Source organism: Hyperolius riggenbachi, chromosome 8 (genome assembly GCF_040937935.1).
Source record: "Hyperolius riggenbachi isolate aHypRig1 chromosome 8, aHypRig1.pri, whole genome shotgun sequence".
NCBI classification, from domain to species: Eukaryota; Metazoa; Chordata; class Amphibia; order Anura; family Hyperoliidae; genus Hyperolius; species Hyperolius riggenbachi.
In genome coordinates, this window is record NC_090653.1 from 24520383 (window position 1) to 24546181 (window position 25799).

The following is a 25799-nucleotide window of genomic DNA, read 5'->3' on the forward strand; positions in this document are numbered from 1 at the left end:
ATAAAATAAAATTTTTAAAACATGGAAGTGGCGGGGGTGGACCCTTACCCACTCCAAAGGACACAACAATGGGAACGTGTTACGGTATAACACAAAGATTTATTTATACACTCCACAAAGGTTTGCAACGCGTTTCATGGGCGTGGCCCTGCTTCATCAGGCAGTAAGAGGAGGAGCATACAGCATTAGTTGTCCGAGTCCATCTATCTGACAGGAAATTGTATGGTGTGTACCAGGCATTAGCTTCCCGGTGTCCCTAGTAGAGTGTCCCAGCTTCCTGGTGTACCAAGTAGTGTGTTGTAGCTTCCCAAATGTCCCTAATCTTGTGTCCCAGTGTCTCCCTGTAGTGCGCCCCAGCTTCCGGGAGTCCCTAGTAGTGTGTTTTAGCTTAGTGACGGGAGTTATAGAGATGGTGTTACCATACAGCTACTGGCAGGAGTATCTCTGGGAAGGGTTCAGGCCATGTGCATGGCCTCCACTTGGGTAGACCGATAGACATGCATATTGGCAGGGACTTCCGCTTCCAGTGTTGTTGGAGGGTTCTGGCCATCAGATACAAGTCTTGAAATTCTCCGAGGCAAAATAGTCTCCACCTCAGTGGCCCTTCATTCCAAAACCTTCACATTTATTAATGGCCACCTGATTGGGGGAAGAAAAAGTACCTGACAGTCTATGAGCTTCCAGAACTCTCGTGCCCTTGGCTCCCCAGACATGTAGCCCTGTGATTGGCTAAGCCATTTAAGCTTCATACAGAGGCTAGATGGCTATTGGACCACGGTGGTCAAAGCCATTTCGGGCAAGTATTTAGAGTGCTCCAATGAGTTGCCTAGAGAGCTGGCTTGCGGAATCATATAAGTTGAGTGCAGGCTGAGGCTATTTTTCTCCTCTTTACCCCTCCAGCTTTGTCGTTCGCCACACTGTTGTCCCTCCTACTCTCTCCATAGCAACAGGACGCATTGCTAGCCTGCAGACTAGTGACATGTCTGTACAGCATTTGGTCCAGAACGGTTCCCCAATGGATTGAGTCCCAATCCTGTGGGTGAGAGAGCTTGTTCGTGTGTAGGATGCTTTTCTGAAAAGGGTTTCAATAACATCTGGATTTGGTGTATTTTGTGTGAAGACATCTAGGCCAATATGCAATTCATTTTTTCTCCTGAGATTTCTCCTAGGAGTTAGCTTTCCAGCACTCCGCAATTCAAAAAGTACCAAAAGTAGGTGAAAAAATTCTGCCCAAATTATTTTGAGAATTTGCTTGCTTGCTGGTGGTTTAAAAGACCTTTTATTCATAAGCTGCAAAAATATCACCTTGGAGAAAACTAAAGAGAAAAAGTGAATTGAATTAGTGCCCTTGGCAATAACCGTAAGCTTTTCTCCTGCGTTTTCTCCATAGGCGATCTTTTTGAACCTTTTCAGTAAAATGCCTTTTAAATCACCAGCAAGCAAGAAAATACTTAAAATAGTTTTGCTATTACTTTTCCACATACTTTTTAGTACTTTTTCAATTGCTAATGTTCTGAAAAGTTATCTCAAGTAGAAGATGAAAAATTAGGAGATCATTTTTCATTTTCTCGTAAAGTCTTCAGCACTTTGCAATTGAAAAGATCGCAAAAAGGAGAAGAAGTACTATCAAAACTATTTTCAGTATTTACTTGCTTGTTGGTACCTTAAAGGGAACCTGAACTGAGTAAAATTACTTAAAATAAACACATGAGGTAACTTCAAATGAACATTACATAGTTACCTTGCCATCAGTTCCTCTCAGAAGCGCACCATTTTCTTCTGACAACGATCCCATCCAGTTCTGACAACATTTTGTCAGAACTGAAATATATCAGTTGCTGTCAGTTATAGCTAAGAGGACAACTGATGTGCAAGGTAATGTCCATGTTTCCCTATGGCTCAAGTGGGCGATCTTACAGTTGAACAGTGTGCTGACCAGAAAGCTGTTATCAGGTAATGGCCATTTTCAAAATGGAAGATGGGGAATCCCATTGATCGCAGTGGACAAACAGGACGCGGGAGAGGAAAAAGAGATTGAGGAGTAGACTACGCAGCAGGTAAGTATGACTTGTTTACGTTTATTTTGACTTTTAATTTTCAGTTCAGGTTTTCTTTAAAGTGTACCTGAGATGAGGCCCCTTAAAAACTGTACACATACCTGGGGCTTCCTCCAGCCCCTTGCAGCCTGATCGCTTCCACATCGTCCTCAGTCACCTTCTCCTTCGCCCGCAACTGGCCCCGAAAAATCCTCCCGTCTGGGTGCAGTCAGCACATGCGCAGTCTGGCCAGGCAGCTCCCCAGTCTCTCTACCGTTGCCAGGCGACGTGGACGCGGCTGGAGCATGCATGTGGCCAGCCCACGCATGCACAGTTGGCCCCGGACCAGAGGACTTTCTGGGGCCAATTGTGGAGGAACGGGGAGTCGGAAGAGGACAGCGTGAGAGAGCGATCGGCAGGAGGAAGCCCCAGGTATGTATATTTTATGGCTGTGGCCTCATCTCAGGGCCACTTTTAAAGGGGCACTACAGCGAAAAACTGTAAAATTTAAAATATGTGCAAACATATACAAATAAGAAGTACATTTCTTCCAGAGTAAAATGAGCCTTAAATTCTTTTCTCCTATGTTGCTGTCACTTACAGTAGGTAGTAGAAATCTGACAGAAGTGACAGGTTTTGGACTAGTCCATCTCTTCATAGGGGATTCTTAGCAAGGCTTTTATTCTTTACAAAGATATTCCCTAAAAAGGATTTAAGCAATGATGCTGGCCAGCTTCCCTGCTCGCTACACAGTTTTTTGGCAGTTGGACAGAGCAACTGCCATTTACTAAGTGCTTTTGAAAATAAATATATCCCTGAGAATCCCCTATAAAGAGATGGACTAGGCCAAAACCTGTGACAGCAACATAGGAGAAAAGTAATTTATGGCTCATTTTATTCTGGAAAAAAATGTACTTCTTATTTGTATATGTTTGCACATATTTTACATTTTACAGTTTTTTGCTGTAGTGCCCCTTTAAGGCATTTCATTGACAAGCTGTAAAAATATCACCCAGGAGAAAACGAAGGCGATAATGTTAATTGCATACGGGCCTTTGTATCCAAATAGCTAGATTTCATCATCTGCTGCATACAAATATAACGTTTGAATAATGTAGGGCACACACTGGCAGATTTACAGATATATGATATTTCTCACTTCAGCAGACTCTACCAACAGTGATGTCGAAGTGCAGTGAGGGGCATTTTTGCATGATAACTTTAAAGGACAACTGAAGCGAGAGAGATATGGAGGCTGCCATATTTATTTCCTTTTAAACAATACCAGTTGCCTGTCAAACATCTGATCTGCTGCATGCCTGTTCAGTGGCTATGGCTAAAACTATTAGAGGCAGAAGATCAGCAGGACAGCCAGGCAATCGGTATTGCTTAAAAGGAAATACATATGGCAGCCTCCATATACTGTACCTCTCACTTCTGGTGTAATTTAAACGTTGCCATATGCACCAGACATCTTAGTTTTTTTTCTCAGCATCTGATTGGATTTTTGAAGTCAGTCCAGTGAGTCTGCGCTGCACATCAGCTTCGGTAAAGCACTTGCACTGTTGCTCCATGTGGTTGATGCAATACAAATCTGCCAGGTCAGTTGGTCCATGTGTGGGCTACAGAAGAGTTCCGACTGACATTTTCCACCTATGGAACCACATGAGAGGCTCGTGCACACGTCCTAACAATCTGCCCAGCTATCTTATAAACTTGTCTGTAGGAAGATAAGTTGTGTGTGTACGGCTGGCAAACAACAAGACGACCAACTGATAACAGGTTGTTTGTCAGATCCAACCAGTGGACCAACCTGCCCAACTGTCATGCAGGTTGGAATGTGTACAAGTCTTTTGAACAACTTTGTTGTTTCTGAATGCGGACATGTTGTGCAGTTTGTTGTTCTTTAGTTACGGCCGATCCTTCTAAATGCTGCGCAATAGTGACGTAGCCCGACCGCAATACTTCACTAGCAAGGCTGCTACTACATTAATTAATGTTGTAGCGGCCACGCTGGCGAATTATCTCGCTACGTCACTATCGCGCAGCATTTAGAAGGTTCGGCTACCTGGACCGCGCGTAGCTTGTGCTCATTCAAATAAACTCGTGCTCATTCAAATTAACTTGCGCTGACGGGCGCATTAGTTATAGTGATTCAACCTGTAAGAGCCTGAGGCCGGTTTTACACTGAATATTGGCCTTTGGGAATGCATATGAGAGAACTGGCCGCCAGGAGACTTGGGCGCAGGATACAGCCGGTATCACTTATCCTGCTGCTGCACAAGTTCCCGGAGGCGTTAATTACTATTCCCCCTCCAGGTCCACGTGGATAGTGGGGAATGATGTAATTCATCTGCCAGCTTTTGCTGGAGGCTGATTTACAGTGCTTTAAAAGTAACTTCCGCTCCGTCTTCTGACAGCGCCAAAGTTACTCACTGTGCGCCACGATAGCTGTAATTCCTATTATGGCCTATGGTGGCGCCGGCTGCACCCAAATCTCCTGCGCTTTTATTACAGCGCTCGTTTGGGGATTACCACGTTAGTATGCAGTAATCCCCGTCTGCCAGCCAGTCAAGCTGTAGGTGACCCTCACTTCCTGTGGCCGAAGTGATCACGTGCCCAGAAGCGTATTGCTAAAATACGCTTCCGTGCATGTGCGAAGCGTAAAACTTACAGAGGTTATTTAAAAAAAACATGAGTCACCATAGACTTAAATGACTTCTGGACCACTGCATGACGCCGCAGAGGAAGCATGGTAACGTAGGTCTGCGCTCGCGTCGGGTATGCAGAAAAAATGTCAAATTTGTCACATTGCACCGGTATGAAAGGCCCTATAGACTTTTAAGGGTGTAGCGGTGGCCTGTGGCGAAACCAGGCCACCACAACGCACAAGTGTGAAAGAGCTCTTAAAGAGGAACTCCAGCCTAAACAAACATACTGTCATTAAGTTACATTAGTTATGTTAATTAAAATAGATAGGTAATATAATCTCTTACTCACCCTGTTTTAAAAGAACAGGCAAATGTTTGATTTCATGAGGGCAGCCATCTTTTTGGTTGAAAGGAGGTGAGAGGGAGCATGAGACACACTTCCAACTGTCCTGTGTCCTGATCATCCCTCACAGTTGCTAGGCAATGTGAATAATAACATAGGAAATCCCATCATGTTTTGCACAGCATCAGGGAAAAAAAGCCCGGGCAGTTTTCTTTGATGGGGCGGAGCTTAGCTTTTGTAAAGCTATAAATAAGGCTTATGTAAGAAAAACAAAGTTCTGATGCTGTGAAACTGTTAAAGAAACACCAAGCCTTTTCAGTGCTGCTGAGTAGATTTTTAGTCTGAAGGTTCACTGGAGTTAGGCCTCGTTCACTTCTAAAATCATAATCGGAAACGCAAGCATTTTGCGTTTTTGTGCGGCGAGGTTTCTTTTCCCCTCCCGGCGCTGCACGGCGCGCTGCGGTTTTCTTGTAAAAGCGCTTTTCTAAGAGCTTTTCCAGCGCCGGTTTTTAAATTCACTCTCTGACGCAAGTTGGAAGTGAACTCTTTGACCCGGAAAATAATAAATTCAATGTATTTATTCTTAAAAACGCTAACGCAATCGCTGCACAAAGCGATTTTGTGAGCGTTTGCGTTTTTTATATACCTTCCATTGAGGCAAAATCGCTTCAAAAATGGTACAGGCACCGCTTTGCTGAGCGGATCAGAAACAAACCGCTCAGCTGTGAACTCTCTCATAGGCAATCATTGCACAATTATTTTTAGGGTGATTTTGAAAATCGCCTGCTCTTGAAAAAAGGGCAAAAACGCCCTTACTGTGAACGAGCCCTTAATGGTGTATTATGCACACTTAGATAAAATCAAGATAGATAAAGCACTTAGCATGGATGGTATACACCCCAGAGTATTAAGGGAGTTGAGTTCAGTTGGTTTGGATAGCACAGACACTGAAAAAAATGAACGCAGGTGAACAGATAACTCATTTATTAGATAAATTGCAGTCCTGTATCATGTGGCAACAACACACAGTAAAATGATCATTCTTGAGTTAGATATCACCACCTTCCCCCCTCCCCCCTCCCATGATCATGGCCCCAGACTGATGACCAGACATGGTTAAGCTATTGTTCTTATAGGACAACATCTGTTTATTCCGGGACTTTCCATACAACGAGGCCTGAGTAGGGACTTGTATGTATGAAAAGGAATGAAGAGGAGGTCGTTTGTTCTGGTAAAGTAACGTCAACCTTTCTACCGTGTGTGCTGTGTGAACAATATCCATAGTCCCACCAGGAAAGACTCAAGGCTCCTCCAGAAGCTGCCGATATAACCGTGATGGATCTGACGTCACTTATCCTAGTCTCATGACAACTATGATCTGCTAGAGGGCCCAGGTAACACCGATTAGCTGGCTTAGTGATGGTTGTTTTATCTGTGCAACATGGTCAGGGAAAGCCATTCAGAAGACTATACGTGAAGGTCGAAGACGCCCCAACTGAAGCAGCTAAAGCACAAGCTCTGGAAGAGCCGTGAGAAGGGCCGATGGTAGCTCTTCGGGGGTGAGAGACAATAAATATCAACGGTTGTGTATAATACATATATACTTCTTGCGTTCGTCTGAAGCCCAGGAACGGTTTGGCACGGGATATTTACACGGAGCTCCCTGGAGTCTGGCTGGCCCTCCTCTTCCTCCATCTCTTCTACTATAGGTCTTCTTCAAACACTTTCATCGTCTGACTCGGCCTCTGCACACGGCCCGAAGGCCGCGGGACCATAGCTATTACGCTGCACAGATCCTCTGGCCGTGGCCGGAAATATTAACTATAAATTCATTGTAGCTAATTTTTTAACAAACATTTCTTTATAGGCTTAACAAATACCTACATCTGCGTGAAAATATACAATTTTGGCATTTTTATTTCACCATAGAAGCAACCGAATGCAGCCAATATCTTATAATAGCCCTACAGACAGTCCATCTAAGAGGGGTTGGTAACGTACAGTATCGCTTCTGCCAGGGAGTCACTACTGCGCTATTTTGGCACTAGTTTTGGGATAGAAAAGGGAGGATTTGGCACATGTTTGCAGTTTATGAGTACATGAGATGGCGAGAGATTTCTTTTACAGTCCCATTCCATTTTCCTGGTCAACCTGGGGTGGATGGGAACTCCTATATACACTGTGGCCACCTTGGGGTGTGTCCTGTCGGTGTCATCTAACTGTTTTGCAGAGGGACTACCTGCGTGGGCTTAACTCTACAGTGCAAAATTGACTCTTATTGCTTTTATTTTGCTAATAATTATAATTTTTCACATTTGTAGGGTTTACACTATCCTTTCTGACCAGGTTGACGCAAATCTTTCTCAGCAGAGCTTTGTCTTCTTCAAGGGATTGGACCAAAGTCAGGTCCTTTCTAACACCCTGAAGGTCACAGTTCCCATTACCCCCACAGATAGGTCATTTCCGCCCTGGAAATGACCATCTGCTTTTCCCACTTTTACCATGCTTTCCCCATCCCACCCCTTACACACAAACACACACACCAACCTCTCCCACCTAATGTTTTCTGTTAGCCGACCTTTTGTGGATTGGTTGCCCGTACACCTTGCTCATAAGCCACCCGCTGCCCAATCAGGTACTGCGCTGCTTGTGTGGCCCCTGGTGGACCTGTGATGGTCACCTTCCTGCTCCTGGTTCCAGGGACAAACTCCCCTTTTTTGGAGATCTGGATACGAGCTCCGGTTAACTCCTGGTATTCAACCAATGTCTTTCCGCCTTTCCCCAGGATTGCGCCTACCAAGGTTTCTGGCACGGCCATCTCAAGAGTCTCTTTGTTGGCTACGTTTTCTGCAGCTAGCTTCTCCATTAAGATTCCTCCACCTCCTAATCCCAGGGCTGGGGCAGGTTCACCTGCGTAGGACGTCAAAAGGCTGACAGCCGCTGGATGAACGCTGCCCACCAATGGATTAAATCCTAAACCTGTACTGTAACCATAGCTAGCCAAAGTATTCAGAGCAGTAGAGATGGCCAGAAGGTCTCCACCTGAGATGGCGGGTGAGGCTGCCGGTGCAGCCGGAAACGGGGCAATGGCTGCTTCGGCAGAACCTCCGGCATAGGGAGATCCAGTAGGGTTAGAGTTGGCCACAGGACCCTGAGTGTTGATGTAGCTGATATTAAGATAGGCAGTGCCTTGAGGCGGGTCCTCTTTTGCTTTGTTTATGATGATTTTCACAGCACGTTGAACCTGAACAGCTTCTCCACTCACTGTCACCACCCGTTCCTGTAGGTTTGGCCCTGCTGGCTTCTGGGAGAGCTGTACCCAAGCTCCAGATTCCTCCATGATGCTGCGGACAGTTGCGCCACCTTTCCCAATGATCAGGCCGGCTGTTGTGTTGGGAACAATAAGTTTAGCCTAAAAAGTGAGTTGGGAGGAAAGAAAATGATGAAGATGTGGTGAGTGTAAAATGAGAAAACAAAGAATGTGGTGGGGGATTAATATTTGTCACAGTGTGGTGGGAAATTAATACTGGGCACAATGTAATGGGAGATTAGTGTAGGGTGCAGTATGATGGAAAATTAGTATTGGGTTCAGCACTGTGGGAGATTAGTATTGGGTACAGTGTGGAAGGACATTAGCATTGGGCGTGGTTTGGTGGGCATACAGTGTTGGGTATAGTTTAATGGATGATTAGTATTGGGTACGACGCTGTAGAAAATTAGTATCAGGTACAGTATGGTGAGGGATTAGTATCGGGTACAGTGTGGTGTGGGATTAGCATCGGCTACAGCATGGTGGGGGATTAGTATTGGGTACAGTGTGGAGGGGGATTAGTATTGGGTACAGTGTGGTGGAGGATTAGTATCGGGTACAGTGTAGTGGAGGATTAGTATCGGGTACAGTGTAGTGGGGGATTAGTATCGGGGACAGTGTAGTGGGGGAATAGTATCGGGTACAGTGTGGTGGGGATTAGTATCGGGTACAGTGTGGTGGGGATTAGTATCGGGGACAGTGTAGTGGGGGATTAGTATCGGGTACAGTGTGGTGGGGGATTAGTATCGGGTACAGTGTGGTGGGGGATTAGTATCGGGGACAGTGTAGTGGGGGATTAGTATCAGGTACAGTGTGGAGGAAGATTAGTATCGGGTACAGTGTGGAGGAAGATTAGTATCGGGTACAGTGTGGTGGGGATTAGTATCAGGTACAGTGTGGTAGTGATTCGTATCGGGTACAGTGTGGTGGGGGATTAGTATCGGGTACAGCGTGGTGGGGTTTAGTATTGGGAACAGTGTGGTGGGGATTAGTATCGGGTATAGTGTGGTGGGGGATTAGTATCGGGTACAGCGTGGTGGGGATTAGTATTGGTAACAGTGTGGGGATTAGTATTGGGTGCAGCGTTGTGGGGATTAGTATCGGGTACAGTGTGGTGGGGGATTAGTATTGGGTACAGTGTTGTGGGGGATTAGTATCGGGTACAGCGTGGTAGGGATTAGTATCGTTACAGTGAGGTGGGGGATTAGCATCGGGTACAGTGTGGTGGGGGATTAGTATCGGGTACAGTGTGGTGGGGGATTAGTATCGGGTACAGTGTGGTGGGGGATTAGTATCGGGTACACTGTGATGAGGTATTAGTATCGAGTACAGTGTGGTGGGGAATAGTATCGGGTACAGTGTGGTGAGGGATTAGTATCGGGTACAGTGTGGTGGGGGATTAGTATCGGGTACAGTGTGGTGGGGGATTAGTATCGAGTACAGTGTGGTGGGGGATTAGTATTGGTACAGTGTGTTGGGGGATTAGTATTGGTACAGTGTGGTGGGGGATTAGTATCGGGTACAGTGTGGAGGGGGATTAGTATCGGGTACAGCGTGGTGGGGGATTAGTATCGGGTACAGTGTGGTGGGGGATTAGTATCGGGTACAGTGTGGTGGGGAATAGTATCGGGTACAGTGTGGTGGGGGATTAGTATCGGTACAGTGTGGTGGGGGATTAGTATCGGGTACAGTGTGGAGGGGGATTAGTATCGGGTACAGCGTGGTGGGGGATTAGTATCGAGTACAGTGTGGTGGGGGATTAGTATCGGGTACAGTGTGGTGGGGGATTAGTATCGGGTACAGTGTGTTGGGGGATTAGTATCGGGTACAGTGTGGTGGGGGATTAGTATTGGGTACAGTGTGTTGGGGGATTAGTATGGGGTACAGTGTGGTGGGGGATTAGTATCGGGTACAGTGTGGTGGGGGACTAGTATCGGGTACAGTGTGGTGAAGGATTAGTATCCGTTACAGTGAGTTGGGGGATTAGTATCCGTTACAGTGAGTTGGGGGATTAGTATCGGGTACAGTGTGGAGGGGGATTAGTATCGGGTACAGTGTGGTAGGGGATTAGTATCAGGTATAGTAGTGTGGTGAGGATTAGTATTGGGAACAGTATGGTGGGAGATTAGTATCAGATACAGTGTGGTGGGGGATTAGTATCGGGTACAGTGTGGTGGGGGTACAGTGTGGTAGGGGATTAGTATCGGGTATAGTGTGGTGAGGATTAGTATTGGGAACAGTATGGTGGGAGATTAGTATCGGGTACAGTGTGGTGGGGGATTAGTATCGGGTACAGTGTGGTGAGGGATTAGTATCGGGTACAGCGTGGTGGGGGATAATTATCAGGTACAGTGTGTTGGGGGATTAGTATCGGGTACAGTGTGGAGGGGGATTAGTATCGGGTACAGTGTGGAGGGGGATTAGTATCGGGTACAGCGTGGTGGGGATTAGTATTGGGTACAGTGTGGAGGGGGATTAGTGTCGGGTACAGTGTGGTGGGGGATTAGTGTCGGGTACAGTGTGGAGGGGGATTAGTATCGGGTACAATTAGGTGGGGGATTAGTATCGGGTACAGTGTAGTGGGGGGATTAGTATCGGGTACAGTGTGGTGGGGGATTAGTATCGGGGACAGTGTGGTGAGGAATTAGTATCGGGTACAGTGTGGTGGGGATTAGTATCGGGTACAGCGTGATGGGGATTAGTATCGGGTACAGTGTGGAGGGGGATTAGTATCGGGTACAGTGTGGTGGGGGATTAGTATCGGGTACAGTGTGGAGGGGGATTAGTATCGGGTACAGTGTGGTAGGGGATTAGTATCGGGTACAGTGTGGTAGGGATTAGTATCGGGTACAGTGTGGAGGGGGATTAGTATCGGGTACAGTGTGTAGGGGGATTAGTATTGGGTACAGTGTGGTGAGGGATTAGTATCGGGTACAGTGTGGTGGGGATTAGTATCGGGTACAGTGTGGTAGGGATTAGTATCGGGTACAGTGTGGTGGGGGATTAGTATCGGGTACAGTGTGTAGGGGATTAGTATCGGGTACAGTGTGTAGGGGGATTAGTATTGGGTACAGTGTGGTGAGGGATTAGTATCGGGTACAGCGTGGTGGGGATTAGTATTGGGAACAGTGTTGTGGGGATTAGTATCGGGTACAGTGTGGTGGGGATTAGTATCGGGTACAGTGTGGTAGGGGATTAGTATCGGGTACAGCGTGGTGGGGATTAGTATCGGATACAGTGTGGTGGGGGATTAGTATCGGACACAGTGTGGTGGGGGATTAGTATCAGATACAGTGTGGTGGGGGATTAGTATCGGGTACAGTGTGGTGGGGGTACAGTGTGGTAGGGGATTAGTATCGGGTATAGTGTGGTGAGGATTAGTATTGGGAACAGTGTGGTGGGGGATTAGTATTGGGTACAGTGTGTTGGGGGATTAGTATGGGGTACAGTGTGGTGGGGGATTAGTATCGGGTACAGTGTGGTGGGGGACTAGTATCGGGTACAGTGTGGTGAAGGATTAGTATCCGTTACAGTGAGTTGGGGGATTAGTATCCGTTACAGTGAGTTGGGGGATTAGTATCGGGTACAGTGTGGAGGGGGATTAGTATCGGGTACAGTGTGGTGGGGGATTAGTATCGGGTACAGTGTGGTGGGGGATTAGTATCGGGTACAGTGAGTTGGGGGATTAGTATCGGGTACAGTGTGGTGGGGGATTAGTATTCGTTACAGTGAGTTGGGGGATTAGTATCGGGTACAGTGTGGTGGAGAATTAGTATTGGGCACAGTGTATTGAGTTGGGTAGTTAGTACTGGTGGTACACTGGAGAGGGGTTTGCGCAGGCCAGAGTATGGGAAGATATTTGCACTCGGTTCTGTACAGTGAGGAATGGTTACTGGGAACAGTGTACATGGTGGTGCATGGTGTAGCACATATAGATGGCGTGTACAATATATGATGAGAGCACATTGATGGGCTATGTGTTATATGATGTTTAGAGGATGTGTACATGTGGTGTATCTACAGAACATTTTATATGTGATGTGTGGAAGGTGAGGTTTTATAGAGTTGCATTTACATACAGTTGGGTTAAATAATGTAAACAATATAAACATGTAATGCAACTTTATGCACTAAAACTTTTTAGTGCTTTGAATTTTGCTTTATTCCCTCTTTTTTCTACGCCACTGTCACTTACAGTAAATAGTGACAATCGGACTGGACTAGTCCATCTCCTCGTGGGACATTCTCAGTATTTCCCACAGGCTAGTTGCACACTGGGGCTTTGCACTGCATTGCGTTATAACATACATATAACACAGAAACAACATTTGCAGTGGTATGTAATGTCACGCAAGCAACTAACCAATCTGCACTAACATAGATTGTGCTAGACAACCTGAGAGATTCTTGCAACGCACTGTATATATAGTTGCATCAAATGACATTGAAAAGTAAAAACGGCACCAACCCTTCACTACCCCTTACCCCCCATGCAGGCTGGTGGCGTAGGTGTAAAAATAGAAACCAGTAAAACCGGCGACAATATTGAAGCTATTCACATTCTGCGGCAAGTAAAATGAGCGCCAGGAAATACAGAAGAATATCAGTAATTATACAGATATTCAACTATCCTCCGCTATAACCTAATTTTTACACCAATCCTCCCCTATCTACGCCTAACACTAACCTTCCTCCACCTACTCCTAACCCTAACCTTCCCCCTATATATTCCTAACACTAACCTCCCTCTCCTACACCTAACACTGACCTTCTTCCTATACATGCCTAACACCAACCTACCACCTACTCCTAACACTAACCTTCCCCCATATATGCCGAACAGTAGCCTACCCCAACCTACTCCTAATCTCCTCCATATATGCCTAACACTAACCTACCCCAACCTACTCCTAACCCTAACCTTCCCCTTATATATGCCTAACACTAACCTACCCCAACCTACTCCTAACCCTAACGTTCCCCTTATATATGTCTAACACTAACCTACCCCCACCTACTCCTAACCCTAACCTCCTCCATATATGCCTAACACTAACCTACCCCAACCTACTCCTAACCCTAACCATCCCACTATATATTCCTAACACTAACCTCCCTCTCCTACTCCTAACACTGACCTTCTTCCTATACATGCCTAACACTAACCTAACCCAACCTACTCCTAACACTAACCCTCCCCATATATATGACGAACAGTAACCTACCCCAACCTATTCCTAACCCTAACCTCCCCCATATATGCCTAACACTAACCTAACCCCACCAACTTCTAAACCTAACCTTCCTCTATCTAGGCCTAACGCCAACCTATCCCCACCTACTTATAACACTAGCCCTCACCCTATATATGAGTAACACTATTTACCGAATTAACGCAGCTTACCCAAGCGGCTGGAAAGCATCTAATTAGAACCGCTGTAAAGCCACAATTTACCTACGTTCGCGGAATGGACCTGCTCATCTCCAGAAAATCCTCGAGGATGCGAGGACTTCCGAAGCCTTCACAAGGACTCCCGAAGGCGTATTCAACCAAGGCGGCGATTAACTTTCACGGGTGGCCCGACGAGGGAATAGGGACACGGTAGAGGGGACCGGGAAGCCTCTATGTGATCCTTCCTTCCACATAGGTGAGTATCTGTCTTTATTTTCAGGTTGGCTTTAGTATTACTTTAGGTAAATGTGTGTATAGGTGGTATGTGTGTATGTAGCCCGGTCTGTGGGGTTTATGATGTATGGAAGGTACAGAGTGGTGCGGGCCTCTGACCTCATCAGCAGCAGGGAGCCTCCTCTGGCCGGATCACCATCAAGCAAGCACTACTGGTGAGGCCAGAGGACATGCTGGATAGAGTTATATGCTCTGCACATATAGATGACACACTAGAGGAGAAGTAGTAATGAGCAAAGATCTCCTCCTGACAGGCAAATCACTGATCCAGCAGGGAGGGAATTACAATTAGCCTAGTAGAACTTCCAGCTGCCGGTTTATTAACCGGCTTCCACCTAAGTGCTGGCTTGGATTGGCTCAATGTCTTTCCCTTCCTGGGTCAGTGGAAAGTGACATGTCTGGAGACAGAGTACACAGTCTACAGGATGTATGACATATTCACATAGGAAGTACATAAGTTACATGATGTGCACACATAGATGACATAGAGATCAAATGATATACGGTAAGGTGTATTTATGGACAGTCCATAGGATATATGAGTGGTACTTATGCATGGTCTATGGGATGTATGAGTGATACTGATAGACAGACATGGTCTATAGGAGGTATGAGTTGTACTTATGCATGGTCTATGGGATGTATGAGTGATACTGATAGACAGACATGGTCTATAGGAGGTATGAGTGGTACTTATGCATGGTCTATGGGATGTATGAGTGATACTGATAGATATTCTATAGGTTGTATGAGTGGTACTTATGCATGGTTTATGTGATGTATGAGTGATACTGATAGACAGTCTATAGGATATATGAGTGGTACTTATACATGGTCTATGGGATGTATGAGTGATACTGATAGATATTCTATAGGTTGTATGAGTGGTACTTATGCATGGTCTATGTGATGTATGAGTGATACTTATAGATATTCTATAGGTTGTATGAGTGGTACTTATGCATGGTCTATGTGATGTATGAGTGATACTTATAGACAGTCTATAGGTTGTATGAGTGGTACTTATGCATGGTCTATGGGATGTATGAGTGATACTTATAGACAGTCTATAGGATATATGAGTAGTACTTATGCATGGTCTATGGGATGTATGAGTGATACTTATAGACAGTCTATAGGATATATGAGTTGTACTTATGCATGGTCTATGGGATGTATGAGTGATACTTATAGACAGTCTATAGGATATATGAGTGGTACTTATGCATGGTCTATGGGATGTATGAGTGGTACTTATGGACAGTCTATAGGATATATGAGTTGTACTTATGCATGATCTATGGGATGTATGAGTGATACTTATAGACAGTCTATAGGATATATGAGTGGTACTTATGCATGGTCTATGGGATGTATGAGTGGTACTTATAGACAGTCTATAGGATATATGAGTGGTACTTATGCATGGTCTATGGGATGTATGAGTGGTACTTATGGACAGTCTATTGGATATATGAGTGGTACTTATGCATGGTCTATGGGATGTATGAGTGGTACTTATGGACAGTCTATTGGATATATGAGTGGTACTTATGCATGGTCTATGGGATGTATGAGTGGTACTTATGGACAGTCTATAGGATATATGAGTGGTACTTATGCATGGTCTATGGGATGTATGAGTGGTACTTATGGACAGTCTATTGGATATATGAGTGGTAATTATGCATGGTCTATGGGATGTATGAGTGGTACTTATAGACAGTCTATAGGATATATGAGTGGTACTTATGCATGGTCTATGGGATGTATGAGTGGTACTTATAGACAGTCTATAGGATATATGAGTGGTACTTATGCATGGTCTATGGGATGTATGAGTGATACTTATAGACAGTCTATAGGTTGTATGAGTGGTACTTATGCATGGTCTATGGGATGTATGAGTGATACTTATAGACAGTCTATAGGATATATGAGTGGTACTTATGCATGGTCTATGGGATGTATGAGTGATACTTATAGACAGTCTATAGGATATATGAGTTGTACTTATGCATGGTCTATGGGATGTATGAGTGATACTTATAGACAGTCTATAGGATATATGAGTTGTACTTATGCATGGTCTATGGGATGTATGAGTGATACTTATAGACAGTCTATAGGATATATGAGTTGTACTTATGCATGGTCTATGGGATGTATGAGTGATACTTATAGACAGTCTATAGGATATATGAGTTGTACTTATGCATGGTCTATGGGATGTATGAGTGGTACTTATAGACAGTCTATAGGATATATGAGTTGTACTTATGCATGGTCTATGGGATGTATGAGTGGTACTTATAGACAGTCTATAGGATATATGAGTGGTACTTATGCATGGTCTATGGGATGTATGAGTGGTACTTATGGACAGTCTATCGGATATATGAGTGGTACTTATGCATGGTCTATGGGATGTATGAGTGGTACTTATAGACAGTCTGTAGGATATATGAGTGGTACTTATGCATGGTCTATGGGATGTATGAGTGGTACTTATAGATAGTCTATAGGATATATGAGTGGTACTTATGCATGGTCTATGAGATGTATGAGTGGTACTTATGGACAGTCTATTGGATATATGAGTGGTACTTATGCATGGTCTATGGGATGTATGAGTGGTACTTATGGACAGTCTATTGGATATATGAGTGGTACTTATGCATGGTCTATGGGATGTATGAGTGATACTGTCTAGGATGTATGGGATATACATATGGATGATATATAGGATGTATGCGACATATTTATAGATGGTCTATATATATTGATTATGAGTTATACTTACAGAGGGTACATATGGAAATGTATATGATATACACACATAGATGAGACAGAGATCATATGTTGTTTACATACATTTGTGCTATAGGATGTATGTTCAGTACACAGAGACGATCTATATGTATAATATGTCTGTATCTATAGTCTATAGCATATATGATGTATACATACAGATGGTCTATATAGGATGTATGCTTTGTACATACAGATGACCTACAGGATGTATCACGTATTCATACAGATGATCAAGGTGTATAATTTATATATGGCTATAGTCTTTAGATATACGGTGTGTACATACAGATGGCCTGTAGGGTGAATGGCAGACCACATCCATGGTCTACAGGATACATGATGTGTTCATACAGGTGGTATATATGGCGAATGATGGGTATATTCACATGGACTGTAGGGTGAATGATAGACACAAAGAGAAGGTCTACAAGGTGAATGATGGGTAAATATACATGGTGTGTAGGTTGAATGAAATTTACAGTGCATATATAAGGTCTATAGGATGAATGGTGGGTTCATATACATGGTCTATAGGATGAATGGTAGGTACATATACATGGTCTGTAGGGGGAATGGTGGGTACATATACATGGTCTGCAGGGGGAGTGGTGGGTACATATACATGGTCTGCAGGGGGAATGGTGGGTTCATATACATGGTCTGTAGGGGGAATGGTGGGTACATATACATGGTCTGTAGGGGGAATGGTGGGATCATATACATGGTCTGTAAGGGGAATGGTGGGTACATATACATGGTGTGTAGGGGGAATGGTGGGTACATATACATGGTCTGTAAGGGGAATGGTGGGTACATATACATGGTCTGTAGAGGGAATAGTGGGTTCATATACATGGTCTGTAAGGGGAATGGTGGGTACATATACATGGTCTGTAGGGGGAATAGTGGGTACATATACATGGTCTGTAGGGGGAATGGTGGGTACATATACATGGTCTGTAGGGGGAATGGTGGGTTCATATACATGGTCTGTAAGGGGAATGGTGGGTACATATACATGGTCTGTAAGGGGAATGGTGGGTACATATACATGGTCTGTAGGGGGAATGGTGGGATCATATACATGGTCTGTAAGGGGAATGGTGGGTACATATACATGGTGTGTAGGGGGAATGGTGGGTACATATACATGGTCTGTAAGGGGAATGGTGGGTACATATACATGGTCTGTAGAGGGAATAGTGCGTACATATACATGGTCTGTAGGGGGAATAGTAGTGGGTACATATACATGGTCTGTAGAGGGAATAGTGGGTACATATACATGGTCTGTAGGGGGAATAGTGGGTACATATACATGGTCTGTAAGGGGAATGGTGGGTACATATACATGGTCTGTAAGGGGAATGGTGGGTACATATACATGGTCTGTAGAGGGAATAGTGGGTACATATACATGGTCTGTAGGGGGAATAGTGGGTTCATATACATGGTCTGTAAGGGGTATGGTGGGTACATATACATGGTCTGTAAGGGGAATGGTGGGTACATATACATGGTCTGTAGGGGGAATAGTGGGTACATATACATGGTCTGTAGGGGGAATAGTGGGTACATATACATGGTCTGTAAGGGGAATGGTGGGTACATATACATGGTCTGTAAGGGGAATGGTGGGTACATATACATGGTCTGTAGGGGGAATAGTGGGTTCATATACATGGTCTGTAAGGGGTATGGTGGGTACATATACATGGTCTGTAAGGGGAATGGTGGGTACATATACATGGTCTGTAGGGGGAATAGTGGGTACATATACATGGTCTGTAGAGGGAATAGTGGGTACATATACATGGTCTGTAAGGGGAATGGTGGGTACATATACATGGTCTGTAGGGGGAATAGTGGGTACATATACATGGCCTGTAGAGGGAATAGTGGGTACATATACATGGTCTGTAGGGGGAATGGTGGGTACATATACATGATCTGTAAGGGGAATGGTGGGTACATATACATGGTCTGTAGGGTGAATGGTGGGTACATATACATGGTCTGTAGGGGGAATAGTGGGTACATATACATGGTCTGTAAGGGGAATGGTGGGTACATATACATGGTCTGTAAGGGGAATGGTGGGTACATATACATGGTCTGTAAGGGGAATAGTGGGTACATATACATGGTCTGTAAGGGGAATAGTGGGTACATATACATGGTCTGCAGGGGGAATGGTGGGTACATATACATGGTCTGTAAGGGGAATGGTGGGTACATATACATGGTCTGTAAGGGGAATGGTGGGTACATATGCATGGTCTGTAGGGGGAATAGTGGGTACATATACGTGGTCTATAGGGTGAATAGTGGGTACATATACATGGTCTATAGGGTGAATAGTGGGTACATATACATGGTCTATAGGGTGAATAGTGGGTACATATACATGGTCTGTAAGGGGAATAGTGGGTACATATACATGGTCTGTAGGGGGAATAGTGGGTACATATACATGGTCTATAGGGTGAATAGTGGGTACATATACATGGTCTATAGGGTGAATAGTGGGTACATATATATGGTCTATAGGGCGAATGATGGATGCATAGAGAAGGTCTATAGGGTAAACTACATATACAGTACATGGTCTAGAAGGTGAATGAACAGTACATAAAGAAGGTCTTTAGGGTGAACGATAGACCACATACATGGTCTATAGGATGTATGATGGATATATAGAGGAGGTCTATAGGGTAAATGATAGACTACATACATGGTCTATAGGATGTATGACGTGGTGGTATATATGGTGAATGATGGGCACATATACATGGTCTATAGGATGTATGATGTGGTGGCAGGGCCGGTTCAAGTAACAATGGGGCCCTAGGGCAAGATTAGCCTGGGGGGCCCCCAACAGACACAACCCTGACCAAAAAGCGTCATCAGAGGCCCTTTGTTGCAGCTAAATTTCCCTCCTGGGCCCCTGAGCTCTGGGGCCCTTGGGCAACTGCCTATTTTTTCCAATGGTAGCTCCGGCCCTGTGTGGTGGTATATATGGTGAATGATGGGCACATATACATGGTCTATAGGATGTATGATGTGGTGGTATATACTGTATGGTGAATGATGGGCACATATACATGGTCTATATAGGATGTATGATGTGGTGGTATATATGGTAAATGATGGGCACATATACATGGTCTATAGCAGGGGTCCCCAACCTTTTTGAGCCCGGGGCCCCCTATACCGACCAAACTTTTCTCTGGGGCCCGGGGGAGGGGGGCGGGGATTTGGGGGTCGTGGTTAGTGGCGGCGGCAGTCCCCCTCCTGCCTTTTTTCCCCCGATTGTGAGTGTAGTATATACACTCGGCCCCTTAGAAAAACTGCCCAGGGACCACCAAGGGGGCCGCGGCCCCCAGGTTGGGGACCCCTGGTCTATAGGATGTATGATGTGGTGGTATATATGGTGAATGATGGGCACATATACATGGTCTATAGGATGTATGATGCGGTGGTATATATGGTGAATGATGGGCACATATACATGGTCTATAGGATGTATGATGTGGTGGTATATATGGTGAATGATGGGCACATATACATGGTCTATAGGATGTATGATGCGGTGGTATATATGGTGAATGATGGGCACATATACATGGTCTATAGAGTGTGTGATGTGGTGGTATATATGGTGAATGATGGGCACATATACATGGTCTATAGGATGTATGATGCGGTGGTATATATGGTGAATGATGGGCACATATACATGATCTATAGGATGTATGATGTGGTGGTATATATGGTGAATGATGGGCACATATACATGGTCTATAGAGTGTGTGATGTGGTGGTATATATGGTGAATGATGGGCACATATACATGGTCTATAGAGTGTGTGATGTGGTGGTATATATGGTGAATGATGGGCACATATACATGGTCTATAGGATGTATGATGTGGTGGTATATATGGTGAATGATGGGCACATATACATGGTCTATAGGATGTATGATGTGGTGGTATATATGGTAAATGATGGGCCCATATACATGGTCTATAGGATGTATGATGTGGTGGTATATATGGTGAATGATGGGCACATATACATGGTCTATAGGATGTATGATGTGGTGGTATATATGGTGAATGATGGGCACATATACATGGTCTATAGAATGTATGATGTGGTGGTATATATGGTGAATGATGGGCACATATACATGGTCTATAGGATGTATGATGTGGTGGTATATATGGTGAATGATGGGCACATATACATGGTCTATAGAGTGTGTGATGTGGTGGTATATATGGTGAATACTGTGCACATATACATGGTCTATAGAGTGTGTGATGTGGTGGTATATATGGTGAATGATGGGCACATATACATGGTCTATAGGATGTATGATGTGGTGGTATATATGGTGAATACTGTGCACATATACATGGTCTATAGGATGTATGATGTGGTGGTATATATGGTGAATGATGGGCACATATACATGGTCTATAGGATGTATGATGTGGTGGTATATATGGTGAATGATGGGTCCATATACATGGTCTATAAGATGTATGATGTGGTGGTATATATGGTGAATGATGGGCACATATACATGGTCTATAGGATGTATGATGTGGTGGTATATATGGTGAATGATGGGTCCATATACATGGTCTATAGGATGTATGATGTGGTGGTATATATGGTGAATGATGGGCACATATACATGGTCTATAGAATGTATGATGTGGTGGTATATATGGTGAATGATGGGCACATATACATGGTCTATAGGATGTATGATGTGGTGGTATATATGGTGAATGATGGGCACATATACATGGTCTATAGGATGTATGATGTGGTGGTATATATGGTGAATGATGGGTCCATATACATGGTCTATAAGATGTATGATGTGGTGGTATATATGGTGAATGATGGGCACATATACATGGTCTATAGGATGTATGATGCGGTGGTATATATGGTGAATGATGGGCACATATACATGGTCTATAGAATGTATGATGTGGTGGTATATATGGTGAATGATGGGCACATATACATGATCTATAGAATGTATGATGTGGTGGTATATATGGTGAATGATGGGCACATATACATGATCTATAGAATGTATGATGCGGTGGTATATATGGTGAATACTGTGCACATATACATGGTCTATAGGATGTATGATGTGGTGGTATATATGGTGAATGATGGGCACATATACATGGTCTATAGGATGTATGATGCGGTGGTATATATGGTGAATGATGGGCACATATACATGGTCTATAGAGTGTGTGATGTGGTGGTATATATGGTGAATGATGGGCACATATACATGGTCTATAGGATGTATGATGCGGTGGTATATATGGTGAATGATGGGCACATATACATGATCTATAGGATGTATGATGTGGTGGTATATATGGTGAATGATGGGCACATATACATGGTCTATAGAGTGTGTGATGTGGTGGTATATATGGTGAATGATGGGCACATATACATGGTCTATAGAGTGTGTGATGTGGTGGTATATATGGTGAATGATGGGCACATATACATGGTCTATAGGATGTATGATGTGGTGGTATATATGGTGAATGATGGGCACATATACATGGTCTATAGGATGTATGATGTGGTGGTATATATGGTAAATGATGGGCCCATATACATGGTCTATAGGATGTATGATGTGGTGGTATATATGGTGAATGATGGGCACATATACATGGTCTATAGGATGTATGATGTGGTGGTATATATGGTGAATGATGGGCACATATACATGGTCTATAGAATGTATGATGTGGTGGTATATATGGTGAATGATGGGCACATATACATGGTCTATAGGATGTATGATGTGGTGGTATATATGGTGAATGATGGGCACATATACATGGTCTATAGAGTGTGTGATGTGGTGGTATATATGGTGAATACTGTGCACATATACATGGTCTATAGAGTGTGTGATGTGGTGGTATATATGGTGAATGATGGGCACATATACATGGTCTATAGGATGTATGATGTGGTGGTATATATGGTGAATGATGGGCACATATACATGGTCTATAGAATGTATGATGTGGTGGTATATATGGTGAATGATAGGCACATATACATGGTCTATAGGATGTATGATGTGGTGGTATATATGGTGAATGATGGGTCCATATACATGGTCTATAAGATGTATGATGTGGTGGTATATATGGTGAATGATGGGCACATATACATGGTCTATAAAGTGTGTGATGTGGTGGTATATATGGTGAATGATGGGCACATATACATGGTCTATAGGATGTATGATGCGGTGGTATATATGGTGAATGATGGGCACATATACATGGTCTATAGAATGTATGATGTGGTGGTATATATGGTGAATGATGGGCACATATACATGATCTATAGAATGTATGATGTGGTGGTATATATGGTGAATGATGGGCACATATACATGATCTATAGAATGTATGATGCGGTGGTATATATGGTGAATACTGTGCACATATACATGGTCTATAGGATGTATGATGTGGTGGTATATATGGTGAATGATGGGCACATATACATGGTCTATAGGATGTATGATGTGGTGGTATATATGGTGAATGATGGGCACATATACATGGTCTATATAATGTATGATGTGGTGGTATATATGGTGAATGATGGGCACATATACATGGTCTATAGAGTGTGTGATGTGGTGGTATATATGGTGAATGATGGGCACATATACATGGTCTATAGAATGTATGATGTGGTGGTATATATGGTGAATGATGGGCACATATACATGGTCTATAGAATGTATGATGTGGTGGTATATATGGTGAATGATGGGCACATATACATGGTCTATAGGATGTATGATGTGGTGGTATATATGGCGAATGATGGGCACATATACATGATCTATAGAATGTATGATGTGGTGGTATATATGGTGAATGATGGGCACATATACATGGTCTATAGAATGTATGATGTGGTGGTATATATGGTGAATGATGGGTACGATCACATGATGTATAGGAAGTATGATGCGTACATATAGATGTCCATAGCTTATATAATGCGTCATGTGTGCAACATCCTAGGACTTGCTTGTAAAGTCAGTTGGAGGAGGGGCTTTCTGTGTTCTAGCCAATCAGGCAGAGTTGTAGTAGTTGAAGGATGAGCACCAGTGTGCCTCCCATCCTCCATCTCTCACACAGAGCATGCTGGGTAATGGAGGGCTCCTCCTGCTGACACACACCTGCTTGGCACGCTCAGTGCTGACGTTGGTTTGGGCTGGGAGGAGAAGTCCCATCTCATTCTTGGCTCCTCCTTGTGGCACCTCCCTCACTTTCTCCGCTATGAAGTTGTGCACAGCCATCAAGGCGTCTGCGTTGCCCTGCACCAGACACACCCGCTCCGTCGTCCCTGCAACATACACAGAATCGCACTTTATTATAATTCCTGCATTTGTTTCACTAGTGGTGGAGCTCTTATGATCCAGCAGAGGCCAAGCAGTGACTGGTGAGGAAACAAGGGGGGGGGGGGGGGTTGACATATTCAGGTGATCAGTGAGGAGTGGTGAATACGGGTATTTAGATGACTGGTGAGGAGTGGGTGAATTTGGGCATTTGGATGAATGACCAGGACTGGGGAAATTTGGGCATTTGAACGATTGGCAAGGACTAGAGGAATATGGGCATTTGGTCGATTTTGTGGATTGGTGAGAAATGGGCGAATTTGGGCATTTGGACCCTTTTGGAGAAGTTGGCAAATATGGGCATTTGGATGACTGGCGAGGACAGGGTGAATTTGGGCATTTGGATGGTTGGCAAGGACTTGGCGAATTTGGGCATTTGATTTCCATGAGAAAATGTATGCGTGCTCAAACCCTAGCAAGTCTGGCTTTGCAAATCTGGCCTGATTGGCTATTCATGAGGCAATGCTCATGCAAATATGCATTTGCTTTCGAATGCCAAACTATGCAGGGTCAAAAAACCAATGCCGCAAAGCGGTCACCCTGCAGGAATTAGTTCATGCTACATTAGCACTATCCAGGACCAGGAGCGCCACGGGGAGGATTCCCAATGGGCATTTGGATGATTGTCGAGGACTAGGCGAATGTGGGCATTTGAACAACTGGGGAGGACTAGGCGAATTTGGGTATTTGGACAATTGGCTGGGACTAGGCGTATTTGGGTATATGGACAATTGACTGGGATTAGGCGAATTGGGCATTTGGATAATTGGCAAGGAATTGGCAAGGGTATTTGGACGAATGGCGAGGACAGGGATTTGGACAATTAGTGAGAAGTGGGTGAATACAGGACTTTGGACGATTGACAAGGAATGGGTGAATATAGGCATTTGGGCAGTGGCTAAGGTTTGGGGGTATATTAGTATATGTGTAAAGGAATCAATATTAATCAATATTTGGAGTTATTGTTGGGGGATTAAGTGACCACCATTGTTTGTATTTATTGGTCAGGGTTGGGTGAATGGCATCGCTTGGACAGTTGGTGAGGGCAGAATGAATAATATTGTTTTGCCTGTAGGTGGGGTTTGTGTGTTGTTGGGGAGCGGAAGAATAATATCAGTTCTTAGGATTTTGGTGGAAATTGGGGGAATTGCAGCATTTAGCTGTTTGTGGGGTTTAGGGGGTACTGGTGTGTAGGATTTTGGTGGGGGTTGAGGGATAACAGTTACATTGCTTACATATGGTATCACCGCAACAGCAAATTATCCTTTCATAGGGTGAGCAGTATAGCATTACTGCTTATTCACTAAGTGCTTTTGAAAATAAATAAATCCCTGAGTAGGTAGTAGCAATCTGGCAGGTTTTGCACTAGTCTGTTGCGTGTGGTCCGGTAATAGTCATGGAGAGAATCCGAAGACATAACAACAAAAGTTGTTTAGGTGATACCTTTAATGACTAACTGTA

At 44.1% G+C, this 25799-nt stretch overlaps 1 protein-coding gene across 2 annotated transcripts in view; it reads right to left on the reverse strand.

Moving 5' to 3' along the window:
* Positions 1 to 5999: 5999 nt before the first annotated feature.
* Positions 6000 to 25799, reverse strand: part of LOC137528659 (RNA-binding protein Nova-2-like) — a 271521-nt gene continuing 251721 nt past the window's right edge. For both annotated transcript variants that reach the window (XM_068250083.1, XM_068250082.1), the window contains 2 exons: positions 24120 to 24286; positions 6000 to 8442 (listed from right to left, as the gene is read on the reverse strand). In XM_068250083.1, the coding sequence (XP_068106184.1) occupies positions 7600 to 8442; positions 24120 to 24286 (1010 nt within the window). In that variant the 3' untranslated portion in view covers positions 6000 to 7599. The remainder of the gene's footprint in view (positions 8443 to 24119; positions 24287 to 25799) is intronic.